Source organism: Monodon monoceros, unplaced genomic scaffold (genome assembly GCF_005190385.1).
Source record: "Monodon monoceros isolate NGI ecotype Baffin Bay Population unplaced genomic scaffold, NGI_Narwhal_1 Super_Scaffold_3, whole genome shotgun sequence".
NCBI classification, from domain to species: domain Eukaryota; kingdom Metazoa; phylum Chordata; class Mammalia; order Artiodactyla; family Monodontidae; genus Monodon; species Monodon monoceros.
Genome location: NW_021703780.1, coordinates 29599411 through 29626890, shown reverse-complemented (window position 1 = coordinate 29626890; position 27480 = coordinate 29599411). Strand labels below are relative to the sequence as shown.

The window sequence follows — 27480 nt, the reverse complement described above, 5'->3', positions numbered from 1 at the left end:
TAAGATTTCAAGCATATGAAAAATGATCATGCTGAGAACAAATTTCTGCTTATATTTCCCCTTCCTCCAAGAGAACCACCAGGCTTAAAACATAACATGAGGGAATTAGCTTAAGCACAATTTCTAAAAAGGAGCAGCGTTAAAAAAATTAAAATTATGGCATAAGATCTTGACAGTCTCAGTAGGTCTCTGAATGAATGAATGATGGAAATAGGTTAAATCAGGGGTCCCCAACCCCCGGGCCACGGACCAGTACTGGTCCGTGGCTTTTTGGGAACCAGGCTACACAGCGGGAGGTGAGCGGTGGGTGAGCGAGCGAAGCTTCATCTGTATTTACAGCCGCTCCCCGTCGCTCGTGTTACAGCCTGAGCTCCGCCTCCTGTCAGATCAGCAGTGGCATTAGATTCTCACAGGAGCGCAAACCCTACTGTGAACTGCGCATGCGAGGGCTCTAGGTTGCGCACTCCTTATGAGAATCTAATGCCTGATGATCTGACGTGGAGCTGAGGCCGTGATGCTAGTGCTGGGGAGCGGCTGCAAATACAGATCATCGTTAGCAGAGAGGTCTGACTGCACAGAGACCACAATAAATCAATTGCTTGCAGACTCATTAGAACCCTATCAGTGAGTGGCAAGTGAAAACAAGCTCAGGGCTCCCACTGATTCTGCATTATGGTGAGCTGTATAATTATTTCATTATATGTGACAATGTAATAATAATAGAAATAAAGTGCACAATAAATGTAATGCGCTTGAATCATCCGAAACCATCCCCCAGCCCCCGTCCGTGGAAAAATTGTCTTCCATGAAACCTGCCCCTGGTGCCAAAAAGGTTGGGGACCACTGGGTTAAACGAGGGGGCTGAGAGAGAACACATCAGATAAGATGGCCTCTCTTTGCCTCTACTGTTCCCTCTACTGGAATGCTTTTCCCTCAGATCCATACACGGTCCTTTCACTCACTTCAGATCCCTGAATGACACGGGAACAGTGACGTTTCAAAACCTGTCGCCTTGCCAGAAATGCTTCTACTGGCCATCCATTCAAAAGTGGCCAACGGCATTTCTGGAGAGAGACAAATACAGAGGAACGCCATTTGTCTGACTTCCTCCTCTTTTGGGGACTATCGATCTGTCAGTCTTGGCAACATTTAGGAAATAGGAGCCTAAAGGGCCCCCAATGCAACCTCTCCTCCAGCAATTCCCCCCCTCACTCTGCTTCATCTTTCTTCAAAACCCTTATCACTGCCTGAAATTACAGTATATGTTTATTTGTTTACGTCAATATTTTAAAAGCTCTCCAGGGGATACCAATGTGTTATCAGGTTTAAGAACAACTGGGCTAAAGTAAAATACAAATTTTATCGCTCATCTTTGGATCCCTTTCATTTCCTCAAGCATCTGGCTCTTGTTGGGGGGCGGGGGAGACTATTTTCAGAATATGAGAAGAACACTGGAGAAAATCAATTCTGCCCGCATTCACATACACACACGCACACGTGCGCGCACACAGAAACTCTCCAGTTCACCATGTCATTTTCCTTCTATTGAGGGCTTCAAATTTCTTTATCTTTCTAAGCATCCTTTGCCATCAAACAGACAGCTAAGCTCACAACACTACCAACGGAGTTTCCGGAGAAAGACAAATATGGGGATGCATTTTGACTGATTTCCTCTTCTATTTGGTATTACTGCTCTAGCAGCTTTGGCAAAATTTAGGAACTTGGAGCCTGAAGGGCCCCCAAGGCAACCAGCTGAGATCCCCCATGGAGGATAAGGTTTTCTAAATTGCTATAAGTCACTAGATTTGCATTTTCTCCACCTCCTTCAATTTAACCACTGTATTTGCTAAGAAAGTCTGCTGGTTGCATAACCCTGGTGTGGTTGCTTCCCAGTGGGGCTCCAGGTAGAAAGGGAGAGTCTGTAAAAAGCAAAAAAGAGCCTGAGATCAAGCAAGCTGGATGCAGGCAGGTGAAACGGACCCCCAACCGGTGCCTTCCTTTTCTCTGACAGGAAATATTGGACTTGGAAGAAAGGAACTCCTGGCTCCACTATGGATCTGAAATTGGTAATTAATGATGTTTACCTTTGGAGAAACTTTGGTGCCAGAATTTGACATCTGAACGTGCCTTCATGACACTAAGCCATGCTCACTTCTGAACGAGGAACGTATAGGTTTTCTCAGGAGACCTCTTTGGCCTGCCTTAATTTTGCTTGTTAATAACGTCACTGATTTACGTTAAATGATTAAATGTCTGAAAGGAAGGGCAGTGTTTTCTAAGTTGCTGGGCTGTGTGTGGCGGCGGGGGTGGGGGGGAGTCGGGGGGGAGGGGAGTGGAAACACTTTCTATGTCCTGGACTGCCATTGTAAAGTCAGCTGGAGATAGGACATTCCAGTAAACTGGGGAAAGTAACCTATCACCTTTAGAGAACGTCTAAAAAGATGACCATGGAAGATAATGGTGACAGCTAACATTTATTGAACACGAAATATGTCAGGCACTGTATTAATTGTTTTACACGTATAATTTTCTTTAATCCTCCTACCAAGCCAACAAGGTAGGAACTACTATTATCCCCATGTTACAGATGAGAAAACTAGGGCACAGAATGATTAAGTAACTTGTTTCAGACAAACCAATCAACTGTAATTCGAAGCTATTTAGCGGGAAGGACATGTAATGCATCTTTCTGGTGGGAGTCTTCCCAGAAAACCCCATACATTTCTGACAACAGGGTGAGAGGCTTTATAATCTGGCCCTGACCCCCCTCTGTCCCCCCCTCCAGTCTCTCACAGAGATCCTACTGCAGTCAAATGCACTGACTCACCTGACTGCAAGATGGAATGCCTTCCTGTCCCCGTGCCCTCCCTCCTCCTGTATCAAAATCTACCCATCGTCAAGTTCAAGTACCACCTGCTCCATGACACCATCCCAACCACTCGAGTACAACCAGCTGTAAGAATTTTGTGTCCCCTGAATTCCACAAAATAGTCTGTCTTTAAGAAATATTGGGCATGTTTGCAACAACATGGATGGGCCTAAAGATTACCATACTAAGTGAAGTAAGTCAGACAGAGAAAGACAAAATCATATGATATCACATATATGTAGAATCTTAAAAAATGATACAAATGAACTTATTTACAAAGCAGAAATAGACTCACAGGCATAGAAAACAAACATGGTTACCAACGGGGAAAGGGGGAGGGAGGGATAAGTTAGGGATTTGGGATTAACAGATATGCCCTCCTATATATAAAATATAAATAGCAAGGACCTACTGTATAGCACAGTGAACTATATACAGTATCTTGTAATAAACTATAATGAAAAAGAATCTGAAAAAAGAATATATATATATATATACACACACACACACACATATAACTGAATCACTTTGCCGTACACCTGAAACATTGTAAATCAACTATACTTCAATAAAAAATAAGTAAAAAAAGAGCAATGATTTAAAAAAGAGAAATATTGGGTAAGTGGTTCTTTGTATGTCTATATGACAAATACCTACGTCATCTAAGCATATTTTAAACTCCTTCCTGTAAGAGCACAATGCCCGGCAGACTCCAGATGCCTAATCAATATTTTCTCACCATCATTTCTTGGACCAAAAAAGTCTAGATTATTTATTTTATGACGTTCACAGGCCCAGCACGTAATTAAAAGGGAACGGTTCAGAAGAGAAGGGAATCGTAAAGTGTTACTTTATGTACGCATAATTCTGTTCCAGCAGGTGCTGGGAGATGGCTCTCTACTCAGTTACCCACGTCGGAATTTAAATTGGTTTTGAACTGGAGGGGCTTTGAGGGCTGCTCCCTTCTGGAGTGTACACAGCGTGTACGGCCAGCAGGGCTGTGAGTCGCTACACGCATGTTTCCATTCGTGGACACGACCACAGGCAGCACCAAACCATTACCTTCTAATTTTCGGAACCTCAGCATGACAGGTGGTTGACACTTCACAGCACTGGCCTAAGAATTGGTAAACGCAGGCCACACGTTTAAAATATGCAGAAACAACAAAACAGATTCTTGAATTCATTTCAAAAGGGTGTTCAAAACTGCAATCTTGAATGACAGAGCCATATGTTATGCTAATGGACACATAAATTCCCACCTGGGAAGCACCAGGGTGTCATCTGCACACCCCAAAATAAAGAATTCTGGGTCTTCCTTTAAGTAAAGACTAAGGGGAAGGTGACGAACGATTATGCAGTGCAATTCCCCTTTCCTTCCTCCCATCACACAATGAGCAACTATCCTTTTTGTCGTGTGTGTGTGTGTGTGAACTGTTTAAATAAGAAGCTTCTGCTAGTTCTTATTTTCAATATGAGAGAAGAAATCAAAATGCCCATTTCACAAGCATGGCATCTTTTTCAGAACATAAAACCAAAGGGGAAAAGCAAAGAGAATGTATGTCATCAGGAGACAATTACCCATGACAACCAAACAATTGTTGCAGTCAGTGAGGACCAGCGCCCTAGAATACTACGCAAAATTTATTTATGCCTGAACTTTCTTTATGGACAACTGTTCAGGGAAGATGACTTGCTTCTTTTGCCTGACAAAGGAAATTTAGACAGCTGCTCTCCAACTCTGACTTCCAGAGAGCTGGGGATTGAAACTGCCATCTGTAGAATAGCTTTTGTTCAATTTGCAGACCACATCACGGCCTATGTAAGTGACGTCCCATCAAGGGGTTAATGTCCCACGATCAGGGTGTCCTGGGTACGATGTTTATTATATGTGCTTTCTTCATTTAATCATTGATTTAAAACCCCTCTCAGCATTAAGGACTGGCAAATTCTTATTGACACAGAGACTATGAAAACATGTCTACTGTGAAAAGGACAACTGGGGATCACCTAATAGAAAAGGCAAGAACAAACAGACAGTGGTTTTTCCAACCTTATCACATTTAAAATGAATGTGCCAGTCCCTCGTCTAACTTATTCTAATTAATAGAGTCAGGCACTCACCACATGCATTTCTAGCGCAGATCGTGAGCTGAAAACTATGAACCAAAGTCTTGTTCCCTTAAGCTAACAAGGCTCCAAGCAGCTTCAGCAACAGCAACAATGAAACAGAAGATTGCAGGTGCGTACCTTAACCTCCTGATTGGTAAAGACCTCCACATCCACCACGCAGGCAACCAGAGTGGAAACATCACAGTCCATGCTAGGGGCTGGCATTCCCCCTCCGGAATTGACAATAAACAGCTAGGCAGCCTCCGAGTCGTGCGGGCTGGGAAGAGCCTTCCAGGTGGATGTTTCCGGGCCGGCCGGGCGCTGCCCTGCCCTGGGGATGGCCGAGCTGGGCACCTGAGCCCACTCCGCTGCACGCACACAGCCCGCCGCGGCTCAGGCAGCAGGGCAGAGTAAGAGCGGCTGGCTCTCTGATGGCAATGACATCACCGCAAAGACTGACACAAGCTGGAGCTATTTTTTTCCCCCCAGCCTTTTATCTCTAGGCAGTGCAGTGGAGCAAATTGAACATGATTATGTGCTAAATCTGAACTCAGACTAAATCAATTCAGGCAGCGTTCGCTAGGAACTGAGTCATAGCTGTTGTTTCAGCCCGAGTGCTTATGTTTGCAAAAAGCAAGGGTGGGGAGGGGGTGGAATCTGACACCAGAGGCTCTCTTTGGGGTGGGGGTGGGAATTATTCTGATGAGCCTCCTGAGGTTAAGGTGTGACCATTTTCTGCCTCAGAAATGAGCAGGAAGTTGAGGCATTTTGCAAATTGCGTGGCTTCTGTTAACTGCCCTGTGCCACTCAGAGCGGCCACACATGTTCTGGGCATCCTAACGCATCCCGGGAGGGCACAGGCTACATAGAAATCCATTCTTGGAGTGACTAAAGCGCTGGTCGTCAGTCATGTAGGCAGCCTGCTAAGAGGAGATAATTAGAGGTTTGTGGATTTCTGTTTGAAGCACATATGTGCAGACCAGAAACTCTAAAAGCTCGGGATTTCAGGCTGTCTCCAAGGTCATTCAAACCAAAAGCGGGCAGTGGAAAGGAGTTACAGCAAACATCTCATGCAGGGACAGATGGCAGAATCTAGCGGGCAAATGCACTGATGTGGGTCATTATCAGAGCCTCGGGGCTTGATTTCGCCTGAGACTTTGAACATGTCCGATGGCTTTTTCAGTCTCTTTTCCTAAATGTGAACCCCAGAAGGGCAGGGCCGTGGATAATTCATCTTTATATCTTGAGACTTTAGCCGAGTGTCTGGCATGAGAAGGCAATAATTGTTTAATGAATGAACAAACCAAAAACAGGGGCAGCCTTCTTTTGCAGTAGAAGTGAGCAAAGGAAAAAAATCCGAATCGTTTTCATTTTATCATTGGTTACAAAAATACCAGTAGAACTTACATTCTGGCAGGATCTATGCCCAGTAGGAACGCAGGTGCACCTTCAGTGGCTGTCAGAGGTCATGATTCGTAACAGATCGGCACCTTTCTAAGCCATGACTGGACAAGGTGGCCCAATTTTGCATGCAGGTGAGAAAGGTGACATTTTAGACTGAAGGTAGAAGTTTTGTGGTTGATCCTCATTTGGGGCTTCATGTGACTCTAATGTTCCCCTTCAACAAGGCATTTCCAGGTTAAATGAAATCAGTCCACAAATAGAAATATTTAGACTGATGAAACTGTGTGTGGTGGTGGTGGTGGTGTATGTGTGTGTGTGTGTGTGTGTGTGTGTGCGCGTGTGTGTGTGTGCGTGTGTACAGCACTTACTGTGTTGTCCAGGGCACTGTGGGGAATATGAAATCATGTCTGCAGAGAATTCAACTGACACTTACTGCGTGATGACTATGTACAAAGCTCTATACCAGCTGCTCTAAAGGATAAAATGATGAATAAGTAAAATTCATTATCCTTAAGGAGCTTAAAATCCAGGGGAGGAGATAAGACATGGAGACAAACACCTATAAAACAAGGCAATGGTGATGGTGGCAAAGGAGGGACAGATGGCACTTGGTGGGAGCACTGGAGAAAGAGCAATGGATGCTGAAGGGAGCTGGGGCAGATGAGCCTCAAGGAGCAGGACATGACTTCCGCTCTGACCTTGAAACATCGGTAAGACTTTGTCAGACAGAGAAGGGGTGAAGAGAGCCCCCAAGGCAGGGGCCGCAGACTAGAAATATCCAGAGCAAAGAAAGAATAGGGATTTTTTTGGGGGGGATGAGGCACATTTAAGGTTAAATTTGTCCAGAGCCAGGGATAAACAAGGCAGAAAGAGCCAGGTGACACAAAGCCTCGAGGGGCCCTTTGCATCTATCTGGTCAACCATGGAATGCCCGGCAAAGGTTTTTGAGAAAGTGAACGGGTCTATCTATACATAAACATAGCTGAAATGTAAAGTATACAAGAAGATGAATACAAATTTAAATATCACTAACGTCGGTTCAAAAGGCAAAACCAAAACAAGGCTATTTTTTTCATATGCCGTGGTATATCCCCAAATTTATTTTTTAAAGGGTCACAGCAGCAGTGTGCTGGTAAATATTTAACAATCAGCTCTGAAAAGAAAAGCCTGATGTGTAGCATTTGCTGATTCCTTTGACGTAAATATCCTCATCATGGCTGACTTGAAGCAACCAATATAAAGTCCCCGAATGCAAAGTTGGGAGTGACTGACCTGCTCACCCCAGCCATGTGAGCTGCCTCGGGGACAGAACGGTCTCATCGTCCTGAAAAGGCTACACTGTATTAACGACAGCTCCTACGGTTCACAGAGTTTAAGGTTAACCACTGCTCTGTTCACTTAAAGCGCTCTGTGAATTACTGCACAATTTCTGTTTAGGAAATAGCTATAGAGGGTATACATGCGTTATTTCAAGAGAAAGAGCTTTGCTCTGACACATCTCGGCAGGAGGACATTAGTCTATCCAGGAAGTAGAGCCTCACTCCAAACTGTAAAATAGGTAGTTGTTTCCTGATGCATCTTCAGTTTCTCCTTGTTGATTTGCTTCTTCCCTGGAGATCCCTTCTCGTACTCGAGTCCACTAACTTTATGCTTTCCTTTTTTAAAATATCTTTCCAAGGACACAGCTTTCAATTCATTTCTATTAGCATGAAATGACTGATAACTTATAGTACTACCTGGCATAGAGGAATCTGTATGATGGGTAATACTATAGGGGATCAAATCTTAAATGGAGTAAAGAGTGTACTTAGGGTGACATTATAGGCATCGAGAGCATGTAGTGATTTTGAAATAAAATTATTGGATTTTTAATAGGTTGGTTCAACAAATTGGCTATATTATACTATTCAGTTGCTTATACAAAACACTTTCCTATAGATTAGAGTCCCTAGGGGCCTTCCCTGTTAAAATTGTGCCCTATTTCTCTAGATAGAATGTACTTTTGATAGCTGGGGGACGACTGGCAGCCTGGGAGGTACCTGGGGTCTGTATATAAGCACCCGGGATATGCCTACAAGGTCCTATGAACCCTAGCTCTTGTCTGTTCTCCCTCCCACCTGAGCTCACCATTTCTCCCTTTCCTCTCCACATCCCAGATTCACTGGTCTTCTTGGGATTCCAAAAAGTAAAAAATAAATGCCAAGCTCCTTCTCATCTCAAGGCCTTCCCACTTGCTACTGCCTTTGTCAAAAGATAGCCAGATTTCCACATGGCCGACTCCTTCTTACCATCCAGCTCTCAGCTCACATGTCATCTCCTTGGAGAAGTCTTCCCTGATCACCTAAATAAAATACGTGTACCCGTGTGTGCACACGCACACACACACGGACTCAATCACTATCCGGCATCTTCTCTCTAATTTTCTTCATAGCACTGTCTGAAACTGTTCACTTATTTCTTGACTTGTTCTTTGTTGTATCTCCAACTAGAATGCAGTCTCCACAAAACAGAGGTTTTTGCCTATGCTGTTCCCTGCTGTCTTCTCAGGGGCTAGAAAAGTACCTGTCACTTAGGAGGTACTCTAAGGAATATCTGAAGTGTGAATGGATAAATAAATAAATGAATCTAAAAAAGCAAGTAGAAGGACTCCAACCCTTAGAGGTGCCTCCTGATCTGGAGTTTGAGAAAGGTCCTTGCAGGACACATGGGCATCTGAGTTCAGGAATCACCCCCACCACTGACAGCTGAACCCTGGCACAGCTCTGCTCAGAAGCACCCTTTCCAGGTGAAGTGGCCAGAAAAATCTCAGGATTCATTCAAACCATGGTTCTTCCAATGATGGACCACATTAAGGAAATGGATGCAGCACGATGCAGACCCTGAGACAAAGACCACTTCCCTACCCCTCAGGCCAGGTAGTTCTCCAAGAGGATTGACAGCTGAGCTGAGGCACTAACCCCCAAGTGGGCAGGAAGAGATGGGGACCTTCCAATCCCAGAGGCAGCAGCCAAGTCCGGTTTGCTAATGAGTATAGATGTTCCCATCACAACTATGGGTCATCAAAGGCTTTCCTCCCTCTATGTGTCCTTCTGGATCACTTTTTTTTTTTTTTTTTTTTTAATGTTTACTGTTGAAAATCTCAGACATATTCAGAAGTTGAAAGAATACTCCAATGAGCTTTCATGTACCCACCACCCAAGTACAACAGCTTGGGATCAACCTTCCTTCCTCTCTGCCAGTGGGTCTCAGAGTGTGGTCCCCAGACCAACAGTATCAACACCACCGGAATTTGTTAGAAAGGCAAATTCTTGCGCCACACTCAAGACTGGGTAGGTAGGACCAGTATTTGTATTTTAACAAGCCCCCCCAGTGATTCTGACGCAAGTTCAAGTCTGAGCACCAGCGTTCCATGTCCCCAGCCACTCACACTCACTCCCGGTTATTTTGAAGCCGATGTCTGACATCATATCGTTTCATCCGTAAATATTTCAGTGTCTATCTTGAAAAGACAAGGGTCTGTCTTTGGAAATCATAATACCTATCATCACACACACTCAAAAGCAAGAATAGTTCCTCAGTATCATCAAATGTCCTGCCAGTGTTCACATTCCTCCAGCTGCGCTACCAATGTTCTCTTCCCTCCCCGCCCCCTCTCCATCCCCTCCCTGGTCCCATCCTCCCATCCTTGCTTTACCTAACATTTTGTTTACTTACGCTGGGATCTAAACTACTATGTCTCTCCTGTCTCTTTTAGTCTATAGAGTCCTCCTCCATGTCTTCTTTTTTCTTCCTTGCAGTTTGTTGTTGGTGATGATAAAACCATGTTATTTGTCCTTTAGAATTCTCCCCAGTCTGGATTTTCTTGATGAATTCCACATAGTTTCATTTATTTGGTTTCTCTCCTACCTGTAGGTCCTGTTCATTAGATCCAGAGGCTTGATAGATTTTGGGTTTGGCAAGACTCCTTCATGAATGGTGCTGTATACTTTCATTGCGGGTATGTAATGCCTGGCCATCTCTTTTTTGTGGTATTAGCAGCCCTTCATGCTCAATGCGTAGATTTACTCTTTCTTTATAAGTTGCAAAATGATGGTATTCCCTCTTTATTTATTCATAGAGTACTTCCATTACAAGGAACTACCTCTCATCTACTATGGAGTTCCCCTGAGCTACATTTTTGTAAGACAGGCAAAATACACACTTGATTCTTTTCCTTTATTAACAAGCTTTTTTTTTTTTTAATGACTTGCTTCACATTATCCTTCAAAGAAGATCACTGAGGTTTTTTACTTTATTAAGCATCTCTATGAACTCGTGGACTAAACATATTTGGTGGGTTTAAATCCACTGTTGTTTTATCTTTTTTGGGGGGAATTTTTGAATCTTATTTATTTTTTTATACAGCAGGTTCTTATTAGTTATCCATTTTATACATATTTGTGTATATATGTCGATCCCAATCTCCCAATTCATCACCGTCGCTTTATCTTATTGATGCTTAAATTGCTGGTGAGAATCTCAGCAGGTTGGCTCCTGCGTCCTTTTGACACAATCTCAGTAGTCTCTGAGGGCTACCTCACCTTCTGGCAGGCCAAAATGTTCCAGACTCATCCTGTCCATTTCCTGCCCCAGATAAGGAATCAGTCATTTCTTTCTCAGTTTCATTTAGTATTTCAACATATTTCAAGATCATAATCTATAGACTTAGAGGTGTTCTTGGCACTGAGTCAGCTATTGTTTACAAGACTTTTTAGTGGACTGAACTAGAAAACATATAAACGTGTTTTTTAAACTTTTTTTAAATAATAAGGCCTTACTTATATATTTTTATGTTTTAATTTATTTTGTAATTGAAGTATAGTTGAATAAATGTGTTTTAAAGATAACGTGCAACTTGAGTTCAGACTGATAATTCCAAATCAAATCCAGAATTTTTCAGTCATACATCTGTATCCTCCTTCTTCCACACCAAATATCTTGGTTCTTACCAGTAACATAACTACTCATTTGCCTTATTCAATACACAGCAGCTTCAGAATCACTATTCAGTAGGAACAATTCAAGATTTTATCCCCCAGTTCTTTTTGTCCTAAGGGTATATCCCATAAGGATGGTAGAGATTCCTGTGCTTTAGTCATTGGGAATAGTTCCTCTCCTCCACCAACTGGAAACCAAGATAGGTTCATTTGTTTCCTTCAAATTTGATTCCTAGGGATTGCTTTCTCAGTAAATTTAATTTTGTTTTATAAGTATAAAGCATATTACATGGTTCAAAACTCAAACTACAACTCTACAAAGAAATCTAGCTTCTCTCCCTGTCTCCTCCAGCAAATTCCCTCCCTCCTTCCCATACAGGTTACTGTTATTTCATCTTTATTGTTTATCTGTTCTCTCATTTAAAAATATATAAATATATATGTGTATTATTTTCCCTCCCTTTCTTTGACAAATGATAGCATACTTTGCACATTTTTCTCTGTCTTGCTTTTATCACTAGAAAGCATGATCCTAGAGATCGTTACATAGTCATATGTAAAAGTAGTCCCATTCCTTTTCACAGCTGTATAGTATTCCACCGTGTGTACTATGTGGATTTACCACGTTGGTGCAACTAAGCACCATGAGTATCTGGGTTGTTTCCAGTCTTTTGCTATTAAATAGTGCAGCAATGGATAGGCTTGGCTTATATCTACTCACATTTTTCTACTGTAACTTTGGGACAGATTCTAGAAGTGAAATTGCTGGGTTAAAAGGCAAATGTATGGATAATTTTGCTAGATTTAGACAAATTCTGTGACACCACCCTGCACCCAGTAACTTACATCATAAGCTCAGTCATCTTTGATCCCTTCCATTGGCTTGACTAGTGCACAGCTTGACTCAGGTTCAGGGCTGGTTGATGCCGAGGTTCAGTGAGGTTGTCAAAGGGCCTTGTTTCTCTGACTCTGTCTCCTGAAGCTCAGCGTCATTCTAAAGCTGATTTCCAAATTGGCTGCCATTAGCAATCACAGCCTGTATTTCATTCTACAACTAGACCATTTAGGTCACCTGTTCACTTCTGAACACGCTGCAGTTGGGGTAAGGAATGTGCTGATTGGCTTAGGTCAACTTGAACCTACTCCTCCAGCAAGGAATGGTGTTAAAAAGCTAAAGTATGTGGCTTGCATGAGAATGGACGGATATGCAAGCAAAGATCTGGGTTAGGAAGGGAATGGATGTTGGGTGGGCATCCATCAATGCCCACCACTCTTTCAGCTCTGTACCTGTCAGGGCACTTGGCTGCAAATGATAGAAACTGCTCTTGGCTAATTATCAGAAAAGGAACATACAAGGAAGTTATCAGGTATCACAGAATTAACAAGAATTTTGAGAAAGAGCTTCAGAAATTAGGTAGGAACCAAGAGGGTCTAAACTGCAGAAGACAACCTCCGAGGTGATGCTACAGGAACGAATGTGGATAGGACACTACCACCGGAACCTACAACTCCTGGACATGTCCCTCCTCCTCTACTGCCATGAGTGATCCCTAACTGTCCCTGTGACTTTGTGCAGTATTCTGTGGAGTCAAAGTTTTGAGTGTGGTGTCCAACTGGTCACATCCCGAATCACCCTAAACCCAACAGCTAGGAGATCTGGGTAGGAAAATTTTGGTCCCCATGGCCTCTTAGTGGCAGGTGATATCCTCACCATGGGTGATGGAGGGGAGACTTCCCCAACACAGATGGCTGTGAGGATGCTGGAAGCTCAAAAATAACAAAGGTCCACTATCAGTGTCCTACCCACTCTGCCTCCCTGCCTGCCCCATCTTTTTATTTGGTACCACCAGATTCATACTTGTGAGAACTGGTTCTGACCACATCACTCCCCTGGCTCAGCTACCTTCACTGCCTTCCCATTGATGGTAGAATCAAATGGTTTTTTGTTGTTGCTGTTTAATATGGTGACATCAACCTACTTCTCCAGCCATTTCTTTTCTAACTACTCCCCTGCACACATCCTACTGTTGAAACAAACTGAACTGCTCAGTACGTGCCATATTATTAAAAACACTCTGCTTCGTATGGGTGGTTTCCTACAATTAGAATTCATCCATCCATTCATCCATTCAATGTCTATTTAGTGCATATACTGTGTGCCCAGTACTCGCAAGGCGCTGGCCATAGAAAGACGACAAGTCACTAGCCTGTTCCTCAAGGAGGTCGTTGTGAAAGGGAGTAAAGAAGCACAATATGACTGATATGATATGATATGAGGATGTGACATAATATAAATTATATTTGCTATAAATGATGCTGATACAAAGTGTGGTACGAGCACAGGAGAATGAGTCTCCAAGTTTGCCATATAGAATAGGTGTTAGAGAAGCTTTCCCTAAACAAGGAACATTTTGCTAAACATTGAAAAATAAGTAGTTCTCCAGTTATCTAGATGGGCAGACAAGTAATAAGATGACATTTTAAGTATAGGCGGGAACATGGGATGATGTGGTAAGGCAAGAGAGACTATGAGTGGCCCAATATTGCAGAAATTCCCAGATGGAGTTAGGGATGATAGATTGGGAGGTGTGGAAAATGCAGCTAGACTGTTAGGCAGGGGCCTGACCATGAAGAGCTTTGTGAGTTATGGGTAGAAATTTAAATTTTATTCCATGGGAAGAATGACCCAGTGAAGGCTCTAACAGTAGCTTCCTGGCTCTTCTTGCCTCTAATTTCACTGCTACTGAATCCATCCTTCAGACGATCTGTGGCCAGAGAGATCGTTCTACTAAGAAAAATAAATCATATTACTACACATGAGAGTGGAGTGCAAAGTTGGAACCAGGGGCTGCAAATATGCAAGGGATTTTAGTAAGGAAACATTAGAAATCTAATGCGCAAATAGACCTCTGAGACCTTGTGCTGGGAACTTCTCGTGCTATCTTAGTGGAAGGCAAGTCTCCTCCACTAAAATAATGCTTTTTACTTCCACATACATAATGCACATGAATCCTTACTTATCCCACTGTAGGGATAAATGTTTTATTGTGCCCTCAGCACTTAGCATGTTGCCCGGCATAAATCAAGTAATCAAGATAATGTCTGATCAGTGACTGAAAGAATGCATAAGTAAAAGACAAGACAAGCTGAGGTCACCCTCGCTTCTTTTCATGAATGGGCTATTTCTGAGCCATCTATCCCAGTAGCAGTTCCATCTGCTTTAGTCTTTGGTGCTTAGCATGAATTCTCCTACCCCACTGCCCTATTCCTCAAGCTTTGAGAGCCCTAGAGATGTACACTGAAGAATTAATAAGAAGCGTAGCCATGCAGCCTCAGATATGCTAATGTGTATAAGGAGAGATGGCTGAAAGTCTACTGAAGCTTGTGCTCCTTCCATGGTGCAGAGCTGTTTCTGGAAAGTGGTTCCCCAATCAGGGCTACAGTACCCAGTCTGAGTTCTGTCCATTGGAGTGGGGACAGAACAAATGCCACGTTCAGGCCTGGCCCATAAGAACCTCCAGAAGACCTCATTTCTTCAACCTGATCTTTGGAGCTAAGTATTGAAGATGACAGAGCCTTTATCAGCCTAGGTCTCTGAATGACTGCATGAACCACACTCTTATCTCCTTCCTCCTCTTCCCCGTCACACTGCCAATGGGGTTTTACATGAGTGGGAAACAAACCTCTCTTCCGGTAAGCCCCTGAGATTTTAGGGCATATCGGGTACAGAAGACAGCTTTACCTTAACTAATACAGCGTGCGTGTACATGTCTGTGTTGAAGTACGTATGCTGTGAATGCAAAATCCAATTTTATACAGAATCAAAAACCAAATGGGGACAGAACCAGAAGTAAGAGGATTTAATCCTTGAATGTGGAAAATCTTTCATTTTAAATTGAATCTGAATGTCTTGAATTAGCAAATGAGCAGGTAATCATATCGCTATTTGACATATCAGGGTTAGTCTGTGTCAAGACAGAGACCAGGGAGTAAATGGAGCTTGAGAAAAGAGCTGAAAAGCAAAAAAGATCAAATGAATAAGATCAGAAAAGATTTTCTGGTAAAATTCATAATTTTTAAAAATAGCTGAATTAGTAATACATGCTGGTTATGATTGGTGAGATTTCAAATAAATAAATAAATCATCAGGATTATATGTAAGAAATACAAATTAGAGGGCTTCCCTGGTGGTGCAGTGGTTAAGAATCCGCCTGCCAATGCAGGGGACACGGGTTCGAGCCCTGGCCCGGGAAGATCCCACATGCCACAGAACAACTAAGCCCGTGTGCCACAACTACTAAGCCTGTGCTCTAAAGCCTGCGAGCCACAACTACTGAGCCCACGTGCCACAGCTACTGAAGCCCGCTTGCCCTAGAGCCTGTGCTCCGCACACAAGAGGAGCCACCGCAATGAGAAGCCCGCGCACTGAACAAAGAGTAGCCCCCGCTCACCGCAATGAGAAGCCCGTGAGCAGCAACGAAGACCCAACGCAGCCAAAACTAAAATGAATAATTAAATAAATTTTAAAAAAAAGAAACATGTTTAAATAAAAAGAGAAACATAAATTAGAAATAATTAGAAGTACGTTATGATTATGTCAATGGATCTTGTCACGCTGCAGACTACTAATGCACTGTACTTGAAGAAGATTCCATCTGCCTAAAAACGGCAGGTAAGGACACCAAATGCCTTGCTCTGTATTTCTAACAATTCTAGGGCCAGCCCGAGAAGGAAGGCATCTAAAAAAGTAAATCTTCTTTCATAACCCCTGTCTTCTTTGATCTCCTCTCCCTTTTCAAGGAGGGGTTTTGGTAAATCAAAAAGCTAGGATAGGGGCTTCCCTGGTGGCGCAGTGGTTGAGAGTCCGCCTGCCGATGCAGGGGACACGGGTTCATGCCACGGTCCGGGAAGATCCCACATGCCGCGGGGCGGCTGGGCCCGTGAGCCATGGCCGCTGGGCCTGCGCGTCCGGAGCCTGTGCTCCGCAACGGGAGAGGCCACAACGGTGAGAGGCCCGCGTACCGCAAAAAAAAAAAAAAGCTAGGATGGAGGAAGGTAAAGAGAGAGAGGTAAGAAGCCAGGTGGAAATGCACAAAATGGCAGTTTCTGGTATAACATGGCAGGCTGATTATACGCATTCATACCACCTAGATTGGGGTCTGGGCTGTGTGTGTCTGTTGGGCAAGGCCATACCTTTGGAAATTTCCAAAGCGTTGAGAAATCAAACTCTTTCTTTGATGGAGATACGTTCATTTGAGTGTTTTCATAGAGCTGGAGAGTCAGGAGTAGAGAAAATAAGACGCTGGCTATGGGGGACTGTCTCTAGGCTCAAGGCAAGAAGGGGGAAGAGGTTTTCAGGTCACTTCTCAGGCAAGTCAGACTACTTCATCAAAATAGGTAAGGAGGAAGAGTTTCAGGACGAATGCTCTACAAAAGAATAAAAACTGCTTTGGGGTGGAGTTTTCTTTGCGCTGTGTCTCTGGGACACCTGGTATGGAAGGCATGATGGAGGAGAACGTAGGCTTCCAGTAGTGGAATCATAAATAGACTTATCAAAGAGGAAGTTGTCATTAAGCATGGCTCTGGGATACGCATTTGAAATTCTGGTGTTGCTATTTTTGCTATAAATGGAGTTTTCAATACTCTGTTGGTGAAAGCATAACTTGAAACAATCTTTCTGGAATGAAGGCGCCTTTAAAAAAATAAATGGAGCACACAGAAATTTCCACTTCCAGTTAAATGTAAAAGTTGCAGGAAACGATCACGCTACCCTCTCAAAAAGGATAAGCCACATGAACTACACAATCACAGATTTTTAAAACCCCCTAAGAGAGCTGATGAAAAAGAATCCTAAGGGAACTAAATTCCATACAGCGATAAGCCCTTCTCATGAGAGAAGAGATACATGTCCGTTCTCCTCTTCTGTGTAATAGCGAGAGAAAGAAGAATGCACTAGGGACAGGTGTAAAGAGGAACCAGATGAATTCCTAACAAACTTTTATGGTTTTATGTGGGCTGGAATAATGGATTAGAATCCCGAAGAGCCCCAGACAAACAGCCAGGCTGTAAAGGCACTGCTTTATCCAGACCAAAACTAAAATAAAGAAAAAGAGATCTGTGGGATAATGTATTTTAACAGATGCATAATTGGAGTCCCAAAAGTAGAAGAGACGATGATGCAGAATAAACATGTAAATAGATAATGGCCAACATTTTCTCCAAACTGATTAAAATATCAATACATAAATTCAACAAGTTCATTAAACCCCAAGATGACCAGAGCTAGACATATCATAGGTAAACTCCTAAAACTCAAAATTAAAGAGAAGGTATTAAAAGCAGGAAGGGGAAAAAGACATATTACAACAATAGGAATTAAGACTCTTTTGTGAAACGGTAGTGGCCATAATACGATGGAACAACATATTTAAAGTGAAGAAGGAAAAACAATAAGTTGTCAACCTAGATTTCTATATCCAGCAAAAATGGCTTTCAAATATGAAGGCAAATCCTTGTCTGTTGCTCGTGAGAAAGTAAAATAGTGCAGGCACTTTGGAAAACAATTTGATAGTTTCTTAAGAAGTTAAACATACAATTAAAATACGACCCAGAAATTCCACTACTTGGTACCCAGGAAAAATGAAGACCTATGTTGACACAAAGACTTGTATAAAAATGTTCATAGTAGCTTTATTATAATAGCCCCCAATTGAAAACAATACAAATGTCCATTAACTGGTGAGTGGATAATTGAAATGTATATTCAAACATTAAAACACTATTCATCAATAAAAAGGAATGAACTACTGACATATTGTAACATGGATAGACCTCATGAGCATTACGCTAAATGAAAAGAAGCAAAAATATCATATAATGTATGATTCCATTTATATGAAACAACCAAAAAAGTAGATTGACGTTTGCCTGCAGATGTGGGTGAAAAGAGGGTTGCCTGAAAATGGACATGAAGGACTTTTCTGGGGGATGGAAGTATGTTAAACTGGATTGTGGGGATGGTTGTACAACTCTGTAAGTTTACTAATAATCATTGAATTGTACGCTGAAAATGGATGAACTTTATGGTATGTAATTTATGCCTCAGTAAGGTTGTTAAACAACGTGAAGACAAAATAAAAACCATATTCAACAGAAAAGGTACATGAGAATCCATTTACTGCATATCTGAACTACTGGAAATGCTAAAAAATATTCTTCCTACTGAAGGGAAATAACCCCCAGTGGAAACTCAGAATGGCAGAAATGAACCAAGAACACCAGAAAGGATAAATTCAGAGGTAAATATACAAGACATTCTTATTATATTTATTTAAAAATTCTTTGAAAGAGTATTCATTATTTAAAGTAAAATAACAATAACGGATTGTAGGGTTTACAGCATAGGTAGAAGTAGGTGACAATAAGAGCACAAAGATAGGGTAGATGAGAAAGGAATGAGATTGTCGTGGTGTTCTTACTTTGTGAAGTAATAGAGCGTTGGTTGAAGGCAGACTGTCATATGTTAAAGATGCATATTGTAGTCTCTAGGCTAAAGCAACCATTAAAAATAACACAAAGAGGACTAGCTAAAAAGTCCACAGAAGGGAATCAAATGGAATACTAAGAAAATAATGGATTTACCCAAGAGAAAGCAGAAAAAGAGTAACTGAGGAACATAATCCATATGGAACAAATAGAAAACAAATGCCAAGATGGTAGCCTTAAGCCCAACCATATTGATGATTACTTCAAGTGTAAATGGACTGTAAACACTTTAATTAAAAGGCAGAAATTATCAGACTAGATAAAAAGCAAGAAAGCAATACTCTTTCTCTTTCTTATATATCACATTTGAAATCCAAAGAGGCAGACTTCTTAAAAGTAAAAGATTAGAAAAATATAAACCATGTAAAGAGTAAGCATAAGAAACTTGGTGCATCTATATTAATATCACACAGAGTAGACTTTAAGACATAGAGAATTACCAGAGATAAGATTATACATATATAATTTTAAAATCAATACAACCACCTTAGATGTGAATGCATTTAATACCAAAATTCAAAATGAATGAAGCAGAATTTGACAGAACTAAAGGGAAAGATACAGATCTACAATCACAGCTGGATATTTTTAACATCTCCCTCTCAGAAACTGATAGGGAAAATAAAAAAATCAGTAACAATAAAGAACATTGGAACAATTCTACAAACCAGTTTGCCCTAACTGACATTTACAGAACACTGTGCCCAGCTGCTGCAGAATACATTCTTTTCAGATGAACACAGAACATTCACCATGACAAGACCATGTACTAGACTGTAAAACAAATCTCAATAAATTCAAAAGGATCAAATTCATGTAGATCAGAGGCTCTCAAAACCTCCAGGTCCATGGGGTCCCTGAGACCCTTTTAGGACGTCCATAAAGTCAAAGTTATTTTCAAAATATTGGGACTTTATTTGCCTTTTTCATTCTCATTCTCTCATGAGTGTACAGTGGAATTTTCCGTAGGCTGAATGATTTCTGATATCACAACAGATTGAATGAGGAAGCAAATGTGAAAATCCAGTTGTTTTCAGACATTAAATAGGTTTGCAAAAGTATAAACCAATCTCAGTCTGTTCACTACTTTTGTTTGCTTTGGAAAATACAGTTGTTTTTCATTAAAAAATGTTATTTACATTAAAATACTATTTTTAAGAATGTATATATATTTATAACTGAATCACCTTGCTGTACAGCAGAAATTAATACAACAATGTAAATCAACTATACTTCAATAAAATAAATGTTTAAAAATATTATTTTTAAATGATTTAAGAAATTAAAAGAAACTTCTCAGTTTTAATTTCTAATATGGTAAATATAAGTGGATGTAACCCACATAAACAAAAGCTCTTTGGGTCTTCAATAAACTAACAGTGTAGAGGTGGTGAGATCAAAAATTTTGATAACCACTGATAAAGAATGTTCTTTGACTGCAATGAAATTAAATTAGAGATCAATAAAAATAAGACACCTAGAAACTCCCAAGTATTTAGAAATAAAACAACACTCTTCTGAATAATCCTTCGGTCAAACAGTAACGCAAAGGAAAATTTTTAAAATATTTAAGCCAAATGATAATGAAACAATATATCCACATTTGTGGGATATAGATAAAGCAGTGAAGAGAGGGAAATATGAAGGGTTAAATGCCAATGTCAAAAAGATGAGTAAGATTAATAAAATAAGCACCAATTTTAAACAAAATCTTTCAGAAAACAGAGAAGGAAGAAATAATTGTCAAGTCGCTTTATAAGGGCAACATGGTCCTAACGCCAAAATTTGTTAAAGATATTCACAAATATGCATAATTTTTACTGGTAATATGTCTAGAAATCTCTTCAAAGAAATCATCAGAGGTATGGAGAAATATTTATGTGCAAGAGCTATAACAGTGAAAAAATATGTCCAACCATTAGGGACTAGTTCAATGAATTATGATAAATCTATAGGATGAGATATTACGTAACTATTAAACGTATGTTCTCAAAGGAATTAATGCCATGGGAAAGACACTAGTAAAAAAAATGTAGTCTGATCCCGTTATTACATGTAACATGCATACATGTAAAAAGCCTGAAAAGAAATGCACCGAAATATTAGCAGTGCCTAGCTCTGGATTGCAGGGACTGCCAATAAGTTTTGTTTTCCTTTTTTCGTTTGCTGTATTTCCCAAATATGTGCAATGTAAACGTGTCACTTTAATAACAGAATAAAATGATAATACGATAAAACAATACTTAATAGAATAATAATTTAATAATAGAAAAAATCTAATCTGTTGTACAAAGAAAAATTTGGATAACACAACACTGTAATTCACAGAATGATAGTTCTCTGAAGAACCTTTGAAATGAATCAATCTTATGCCTGCATTTTACAGATGGGGAAATTGAGTTCCCTTCCTGGGTGGATACATATACTGTACATCAGGTCATGCATCAAGTTAGTGATAGAATCAAATCTACAATCTTCATCTCCCTCCTCCCAATACCACACCTTTCACTTTGGGTCACGATGTGAGCAAAATGACATTGTTATTAGCTGTACGAAAATTCTTCAGATTTAATCACTGTTCTCCAGACTGTGACCCCAAGAAATGAATCTGATTTACACCTCAAGTTCAAATGTAAAGAATCTAAACTTATGCTTAAAAGCACACTATTAACAATCTCATCAAAAATGTAAGGGCTAAGTAACTTCTGCATATTTTATAAGGAGATGGGTTTTTTTGGCTATCTAAATTTTAATAATATTTCCATGTCAAAAATATACGAACTCACTAAAATCTCAAATTAAGACAATCATTAACATTAGAATTATCAACTGCATTAAAAGGCTTAATAGTCTATTAAAGAACTCTGGCCCCCCAAAATGAAAACCAGTCAGGTTTCACTCAGGGGAAGGTTCAGCTTAAAGATCATTCTCACGTCCAAAATTTGGGTTGTCTCATTAAGAAATACCTGTTTAATAGAAACGTTTCCAAAGAACAACAGGCCTATTTCTTTTGTGGCATGTTAATAAGCCTGTGTGAGAATAAATAAGCAAGACATTTTATTGTTCCAAATCTGGAGAAGACAGCTTGGCTACAAGGAAGACCTGAGCAGAATACTCTATTGTGATTTAAATCAAAGCATCCATCACTTTCAACCATAATGGCTAGATTTCCAGTGACAGCACATCTAGAAAAACAACTGAAGGAATGTTTGTGTCACTTTATGTGTTGAGGAAATTAAACAGCCATTTTGTGGTCGATCTAAGGTGACTGAACCCAGATTCAGCAGGCAATGAGAGAGTGCTTTTTAATTCTGCAAATATTTAATAAAAGGAGCAAGGAAAAATCCATGATCAATGCCAGAATTAGTATGGCGGATCACATCCTCCATGATTTGATTGGATAAAAGAGGCTAATGGATCCGTCCTTTGTCTTTAAGTAGACAGATGTTGAAACAAGAACCCTAGATGACAGCAAGCTTTGCCTCTGTCAGGGCAATGGGCTCTGGGACCCCCTTCTACTCCAAGCCTGTTTTGAGGGGCTTCCCTGCCTCCCAGTCCACTTTGGAGCCCCACACCCTGCCCTTCACACGCCCTCCTGTCCTACCTGACCTTCCCCCCATAAACCCTCCTATCACTCTGTCACTATTTGCTGGAAAGCACACCGGACTGGGAATCAGAGTTCAGGTTCAGGCTCTGGTTTTGTCCCCACCTGCGAGGGTGGCCTAGGGCAAGTCATTTACTATGTCTGGGCTTTAATTTCCTCAACTTTTAGATGAGCAGATTGGATTAGATCAGGCAGAAATGGCAACTTGAAGGGCTACATTAAGAAACATTCTGAGGCTTTTTCCAGATATTCCAGGAAAGAACACTTAATTAATTAACACTGTTTGCCAGTAACATAGTGGGGTGTGGTGACAATCAACCCTCCGAGTCTGAAATGCAAATATGAAATGATACCTCAGTAAGACATTCTCCCCAAATTATTTTCACTGTTCTCTCTCCCTTACTACAAGAGAACTGAGGACTCTCTATCCCATACTGTTTACCCACTATTAGGTACATTGACGCTGCATTTGCATGACAAAGGCAAATATGATGAATCCTACTTCACAATAGGAAAATTCAGTCAGAAAGTGAGCCCTTTCCCCCAAACAGTACAGCAAATCCAGAACAAACAGTAAAAATGAGGGCCATGGACTCAACAGTAAACATCATAGGCATTATAGTTACCCATGTCATAGGTTTTATTGTGCATGTACTATGTGCAAAGTACTAGGAGAGTCACTCCCAAGAGGAGAGAAAGACAGAATAAGGATTCCTGGTCCCAAGGAATTTTAAATCTAGTAGGCAAGAATGATATTCACAGATAACACAAGTAAATATAAACAAATGTCCATCTCAGAGGACAGCACTGTTCACTCCGGAGTGAGTCCTCCTCGACCCTCCTCCTTCTCTCTCATCCACATCCAACCCACTTGCAGATCCTGCTAACTGAGCCTTTGGGGTCCCTCTCAAGTCTGTCCCTTCTTGCCTCTTCCGCTTGTATCACCCTGATTCTAACCACTATCTTCTCTCATCTGGACGAAGGCCAGAGCCTCCTGACTCATCTCCTGGCTTCCCCTCTGGTCCCGAGACGATCTATTCCCACCCAGAAGCCAGAATGATCCACGTTTTGAAAAGCCAATTCGTTCATGCCATTCCCTGCTCTGAACTCCCAATGACGCTCTATCACACTGAGAATGAGATCCAAAATTTTCATCACAGGTTATAAGAACCTATCGCATCTGGTCCTGGCTCCACGTGACCTGGTTTTCCATTGCTCTCCTTCATCTTTTTTTTTTTTTTTGCTCTCCTCCATCTTTATTGCGTTTGAGCCCTTAAGCTGTTCTTGTTGTCGCTTTAACCCATCAAACATAATACTGCCCCAGGGCCTTTGTTTCCTTTGCTTGGGATGCTCTTCCCTTGGAACCTCACACGACTTCCTCCCACTTTACTCAGGCCTCTCTTCAAATGTCAGGGTGGCCTTTCCTTACCATCTTATCTAAAATAGCACCTCCCATTCCCTAATACATTCCCCTGTTTTTATTTTTCTCAATAGCCCTTATTACCACCGACTACGTCATATATTTATTTTTTTACTTTTTTATTGGTTTCTCCATTAGAATGCAAGATCTGTGAGGGCAGGAGCACCAGTGGTCACGTTCACTGCAGTATCCTCAGTATCACAATAGGGTGTGGGAGGCACATAGCAGCTCCTCAATAAATATTTGTTGAATGAATGATGAAAGCAGGATAAAGTTAGCAACTGGAGAAAAACCTGATATTGAACACCACCAAGGAGTACTGACTATAATGTGTGTCCCCACTTCTAGATTCTGTTTCAGAGCAATGATTGACGTTCAAAGATTTTTCTTGGTCTGTGAGCAAGTAAGCAGGCTGGACAGAGGTGTTTGGATAGTAGTTGAGATGCAGGAGGTTGTTTCATGATGAGGGCAGGTCCTCCTGGGTCTGGGGCACACAAACCCAACAGCTCCAGAGTAAGAGGAGAACAAGTGATCCCAGAGATACAGTGTTTGAGGACAGCCATTTGGTATAAATAACATTATTTCTGGGCATTTGGGTCTATCTCCCAAGAACAGGAATGGTAAAACTCATCTAATTCTTCACTTGCTGAGGCTAGCTAAAGGCTGAACAAAACCACTGAAAAAGGATATACAGGAGTCACTACTGCTTTAGGAATTGAGTTGAACAGCTCTCGTTTCTGGAATTAGAAATTACTGAAATCATCAGACACTGTAGGTGTCAATGACAACAGGGAAGATTTCGCGTCCCTCGGGGTAAAATACTACATGGGAGTTTTCATGTAGCAGGCAATATTCTGGCCCTTTGCATAGCTGGTTAACAGCAGAGCCGGGAGTCAAACCTAAGAAGTTTGGCCCTGGAGTCCATCCACGTAACCATGGGCCAGGCTGCCTCTCACGAGAGTGCTAACTCACCCTTGGGCAGGTCATCCTTCCTGTGCCTCAGTGCCCTGTGGACAGCAACAGTATTGTCTCTTAGAGTTGTCACGGGGCTCCAATGAGTTAACATACAAACATCCTACCTAGTATCATTGTATCTGTACCATCGGTTCTTGGAGGTGAAATTACTGGATCAAATACAGCTGTTCAAGAACTTTCCCAAAGTCACCTAGCTGGTCAGTGGGGTCAGGATTTTAACCCAGCTATGTTTGGCCCCAAAGTTCTTGTTGGCACACCCTTGCTAGCTATCACCAGCTGTTTCCAGTGCTAGAATCCTTCTGGAACGTGACAATTCTCAGTCAAAGCTTTCCCTTTCAGGCATTCTCTTGATGATATCTGAGTTTTAATTCTGCGTGTAAAATCTGCTAATGATCTAGCTTTCTAGTCAAAACGTCTCAAGCCTGGAGCATGTCTTGTTATGGCGGAGTGCTGAAACCCATCAGGGAGGCTAGGGTAGCCTTTGATTTTGATTCTAATCTGAGATTCCTGAGCAGGGATTTGAAGGAAGCCACACTTCTGAAAATCTCTCGTGTACCAATGCTCCACACGCCAAGAGGCTTTATCTCCTAGCTGCAGCTCTCACAAGACACACAGGTGAGAAATTTAATAGCTCCTCTAAGTAAACAGCACACACTGCCAAGCTGGTGAAATAGGCCAGCTCAGGGACAGGAAAATCAGTGATTCAGCGGGACCCAGGCAATAAATATCTTGGCGATGATGGATGAACAACACAAAACGCATCTGCATGCAGTCCTAGATGGTCTGGGGAACTGGTGGTGCAGGTTGGTTTTGTTTATTTTGATAATTAGGGCGGAGCAGGTGGGAAGCCAGGAAGTTGAGACAGGTGACATGTTTCTGTGGCAACCAGCCCTCCAGACTCCCCTTCCTGTGTCCTCAGGAACTCAGTGTACTTGGAGTGTTTTTTGTTCTTTACCTCCTCTCCCCCACCTAATGCTGCCTTCTAGAAAGGGTCAGATGCTTCCTGTTACACTGTGAATTCATGGTTCTTAGCTTTAAAGTAGTGCAACCCATCTCAGATGACAGGGTCCCTCCAAGAATAAGCCATGGATGTCAAGGTGAACATTAGGGTGTACCATTAAGGCATTCCCCAGTGGGGGAAGGGAATTCTGGAGTACGCCCCTACTGGGATCTCTGAAACCACAGTAACTGGCCAATCACTCTCTCTGTTCATAGGAAGGGCTTGAAGTGGTGCACATCTAAAATCCTGATGTCCTGATTCAGCTGACCTACGATAATCAGTATGTTCCAAACACTTTACCTGGTTGCTACAAGTTCACAGCTTTAAGTAAAAACTGATGGATCAATAGATAGAATAAAGAGGAGGGAAGGATTACGTGTATCAAAATCTTTGACAGTGGCCCCTTTCCCTCCATCCGTCCCATCCTGCTTTTCCTCCCAGGACTGAGCTTGGGGACCTGGGCCCAGGGCAGGAGAATTACAGAATCCAGATCTACAGCCCCCATCAGGCTCTCCCCTTGGCTGAAGCATACAAGGCTTCAGCACGGTTTTTCCGAGGTCTTCTGCAGGCTTCCCCGAGCTCCTGTAAATGCCACTCCAAACTAAACCTCTCTCCCGAAATATTAGGTAGAGAGAATATTCTCAGAACTCTGACTCAAATATGCGTGGTGCTCTGTAACTTCATGGAACTCATCCAAGTAAAATTCCTCTGGGAGAGCCAGGCTCAGGGCCAGGAACAGGAAGTCGTTAGGGTAACCTGGGGACACAGAGGGATGGGGGGGCCCTGAAAAAGGGGAAGACATGCAGAAAGTTCGTCTAGGGAGGCTTCTGAAGACAAGAGTCAGCCATTCCACATCTGGAACATTTGGGCATATTCTGCTTCTCGGAGGGGGACATTCTGAAAGACCCCAAGACACCAGAAAATACAGACAGTGCAGCTGGAGGCGGGGGCAGGTGGAATCTGACCGGTCATGCACAGACAAGCCTCAGCAAATACATCCCAGACCCCATGGCAAGGTTCTTCATTAACCTGAAGAAGTTGCATCCCAAATAAAGGGAAACCTCCTTTCTGTGTAAGGTGAGCATGAGTTTTATCCTCTGACCCAGGTTTGGCTTAGAGCTTGTTATGGTTATAAACGTCCCTATTTAACCTCACAGTTCATACCTGAGAGTAGACAGTAGGATGAGATGTGAGGTTTATTCATTCCTCCCACTGTTTAACTGATGAAGACCTATTTCAACTCTTGTTAAAGAGAAAAAGGATGGAAACTTGTCCAGGACAGTATTTAAGTTCCCGGGCAGCACAGAGAACAACAGTTTTTTCCATGCATTGACAACATGATAAATGGGAATTTTTATACATAATTATGTACATCAGAAGTCTCTTACCATGTTACCAGACTTTAAAACTTAAATTGTGTCTATAAATAACATTTTCCAAACCCATGGGATTTTCTTCTCATTCCTCAGGTGGACTTTAATTCTGAGAGTCATAAACCCTAGTTTACTTTCTCAGGTATGGTAGACACTTCTGTTTGACATAGGATCTAAACCAGGATATATTTTGTACGATTGT

The 27480-nt window shown here is 41.7% G+C and overlaps 1 protein-coding gene across 2 annotated transcripts in view; it reads right to left on the bottom strand.

Moving 5' to 3' along the window:
- Positions 1–27480, bottom strand: part of RCAN2 (regulator of calcineurin 2) — a 258886-nt gene that overhangs the window by 84774 nt on the left and 146632 nt on the right. Inside the window, exon 1 of one of the 2 annotated variants that reach the window (XM_029242530.1) lies at positions 5120–5559. The exons of the other annotated variant lie outside the window; for it this stretch is intronic. Coding sequence (XP_029098363.1) covers positions 5120–5206 — 87 coding nt within the window. The 5' untranslated portion in view covers positions 5207–5559. Of the gene's footprint in view, positions 1–5119; positions 5560–27480 lie in introns of those variants that run through there. 2 annotated transcript variants of the gene reach the window in all.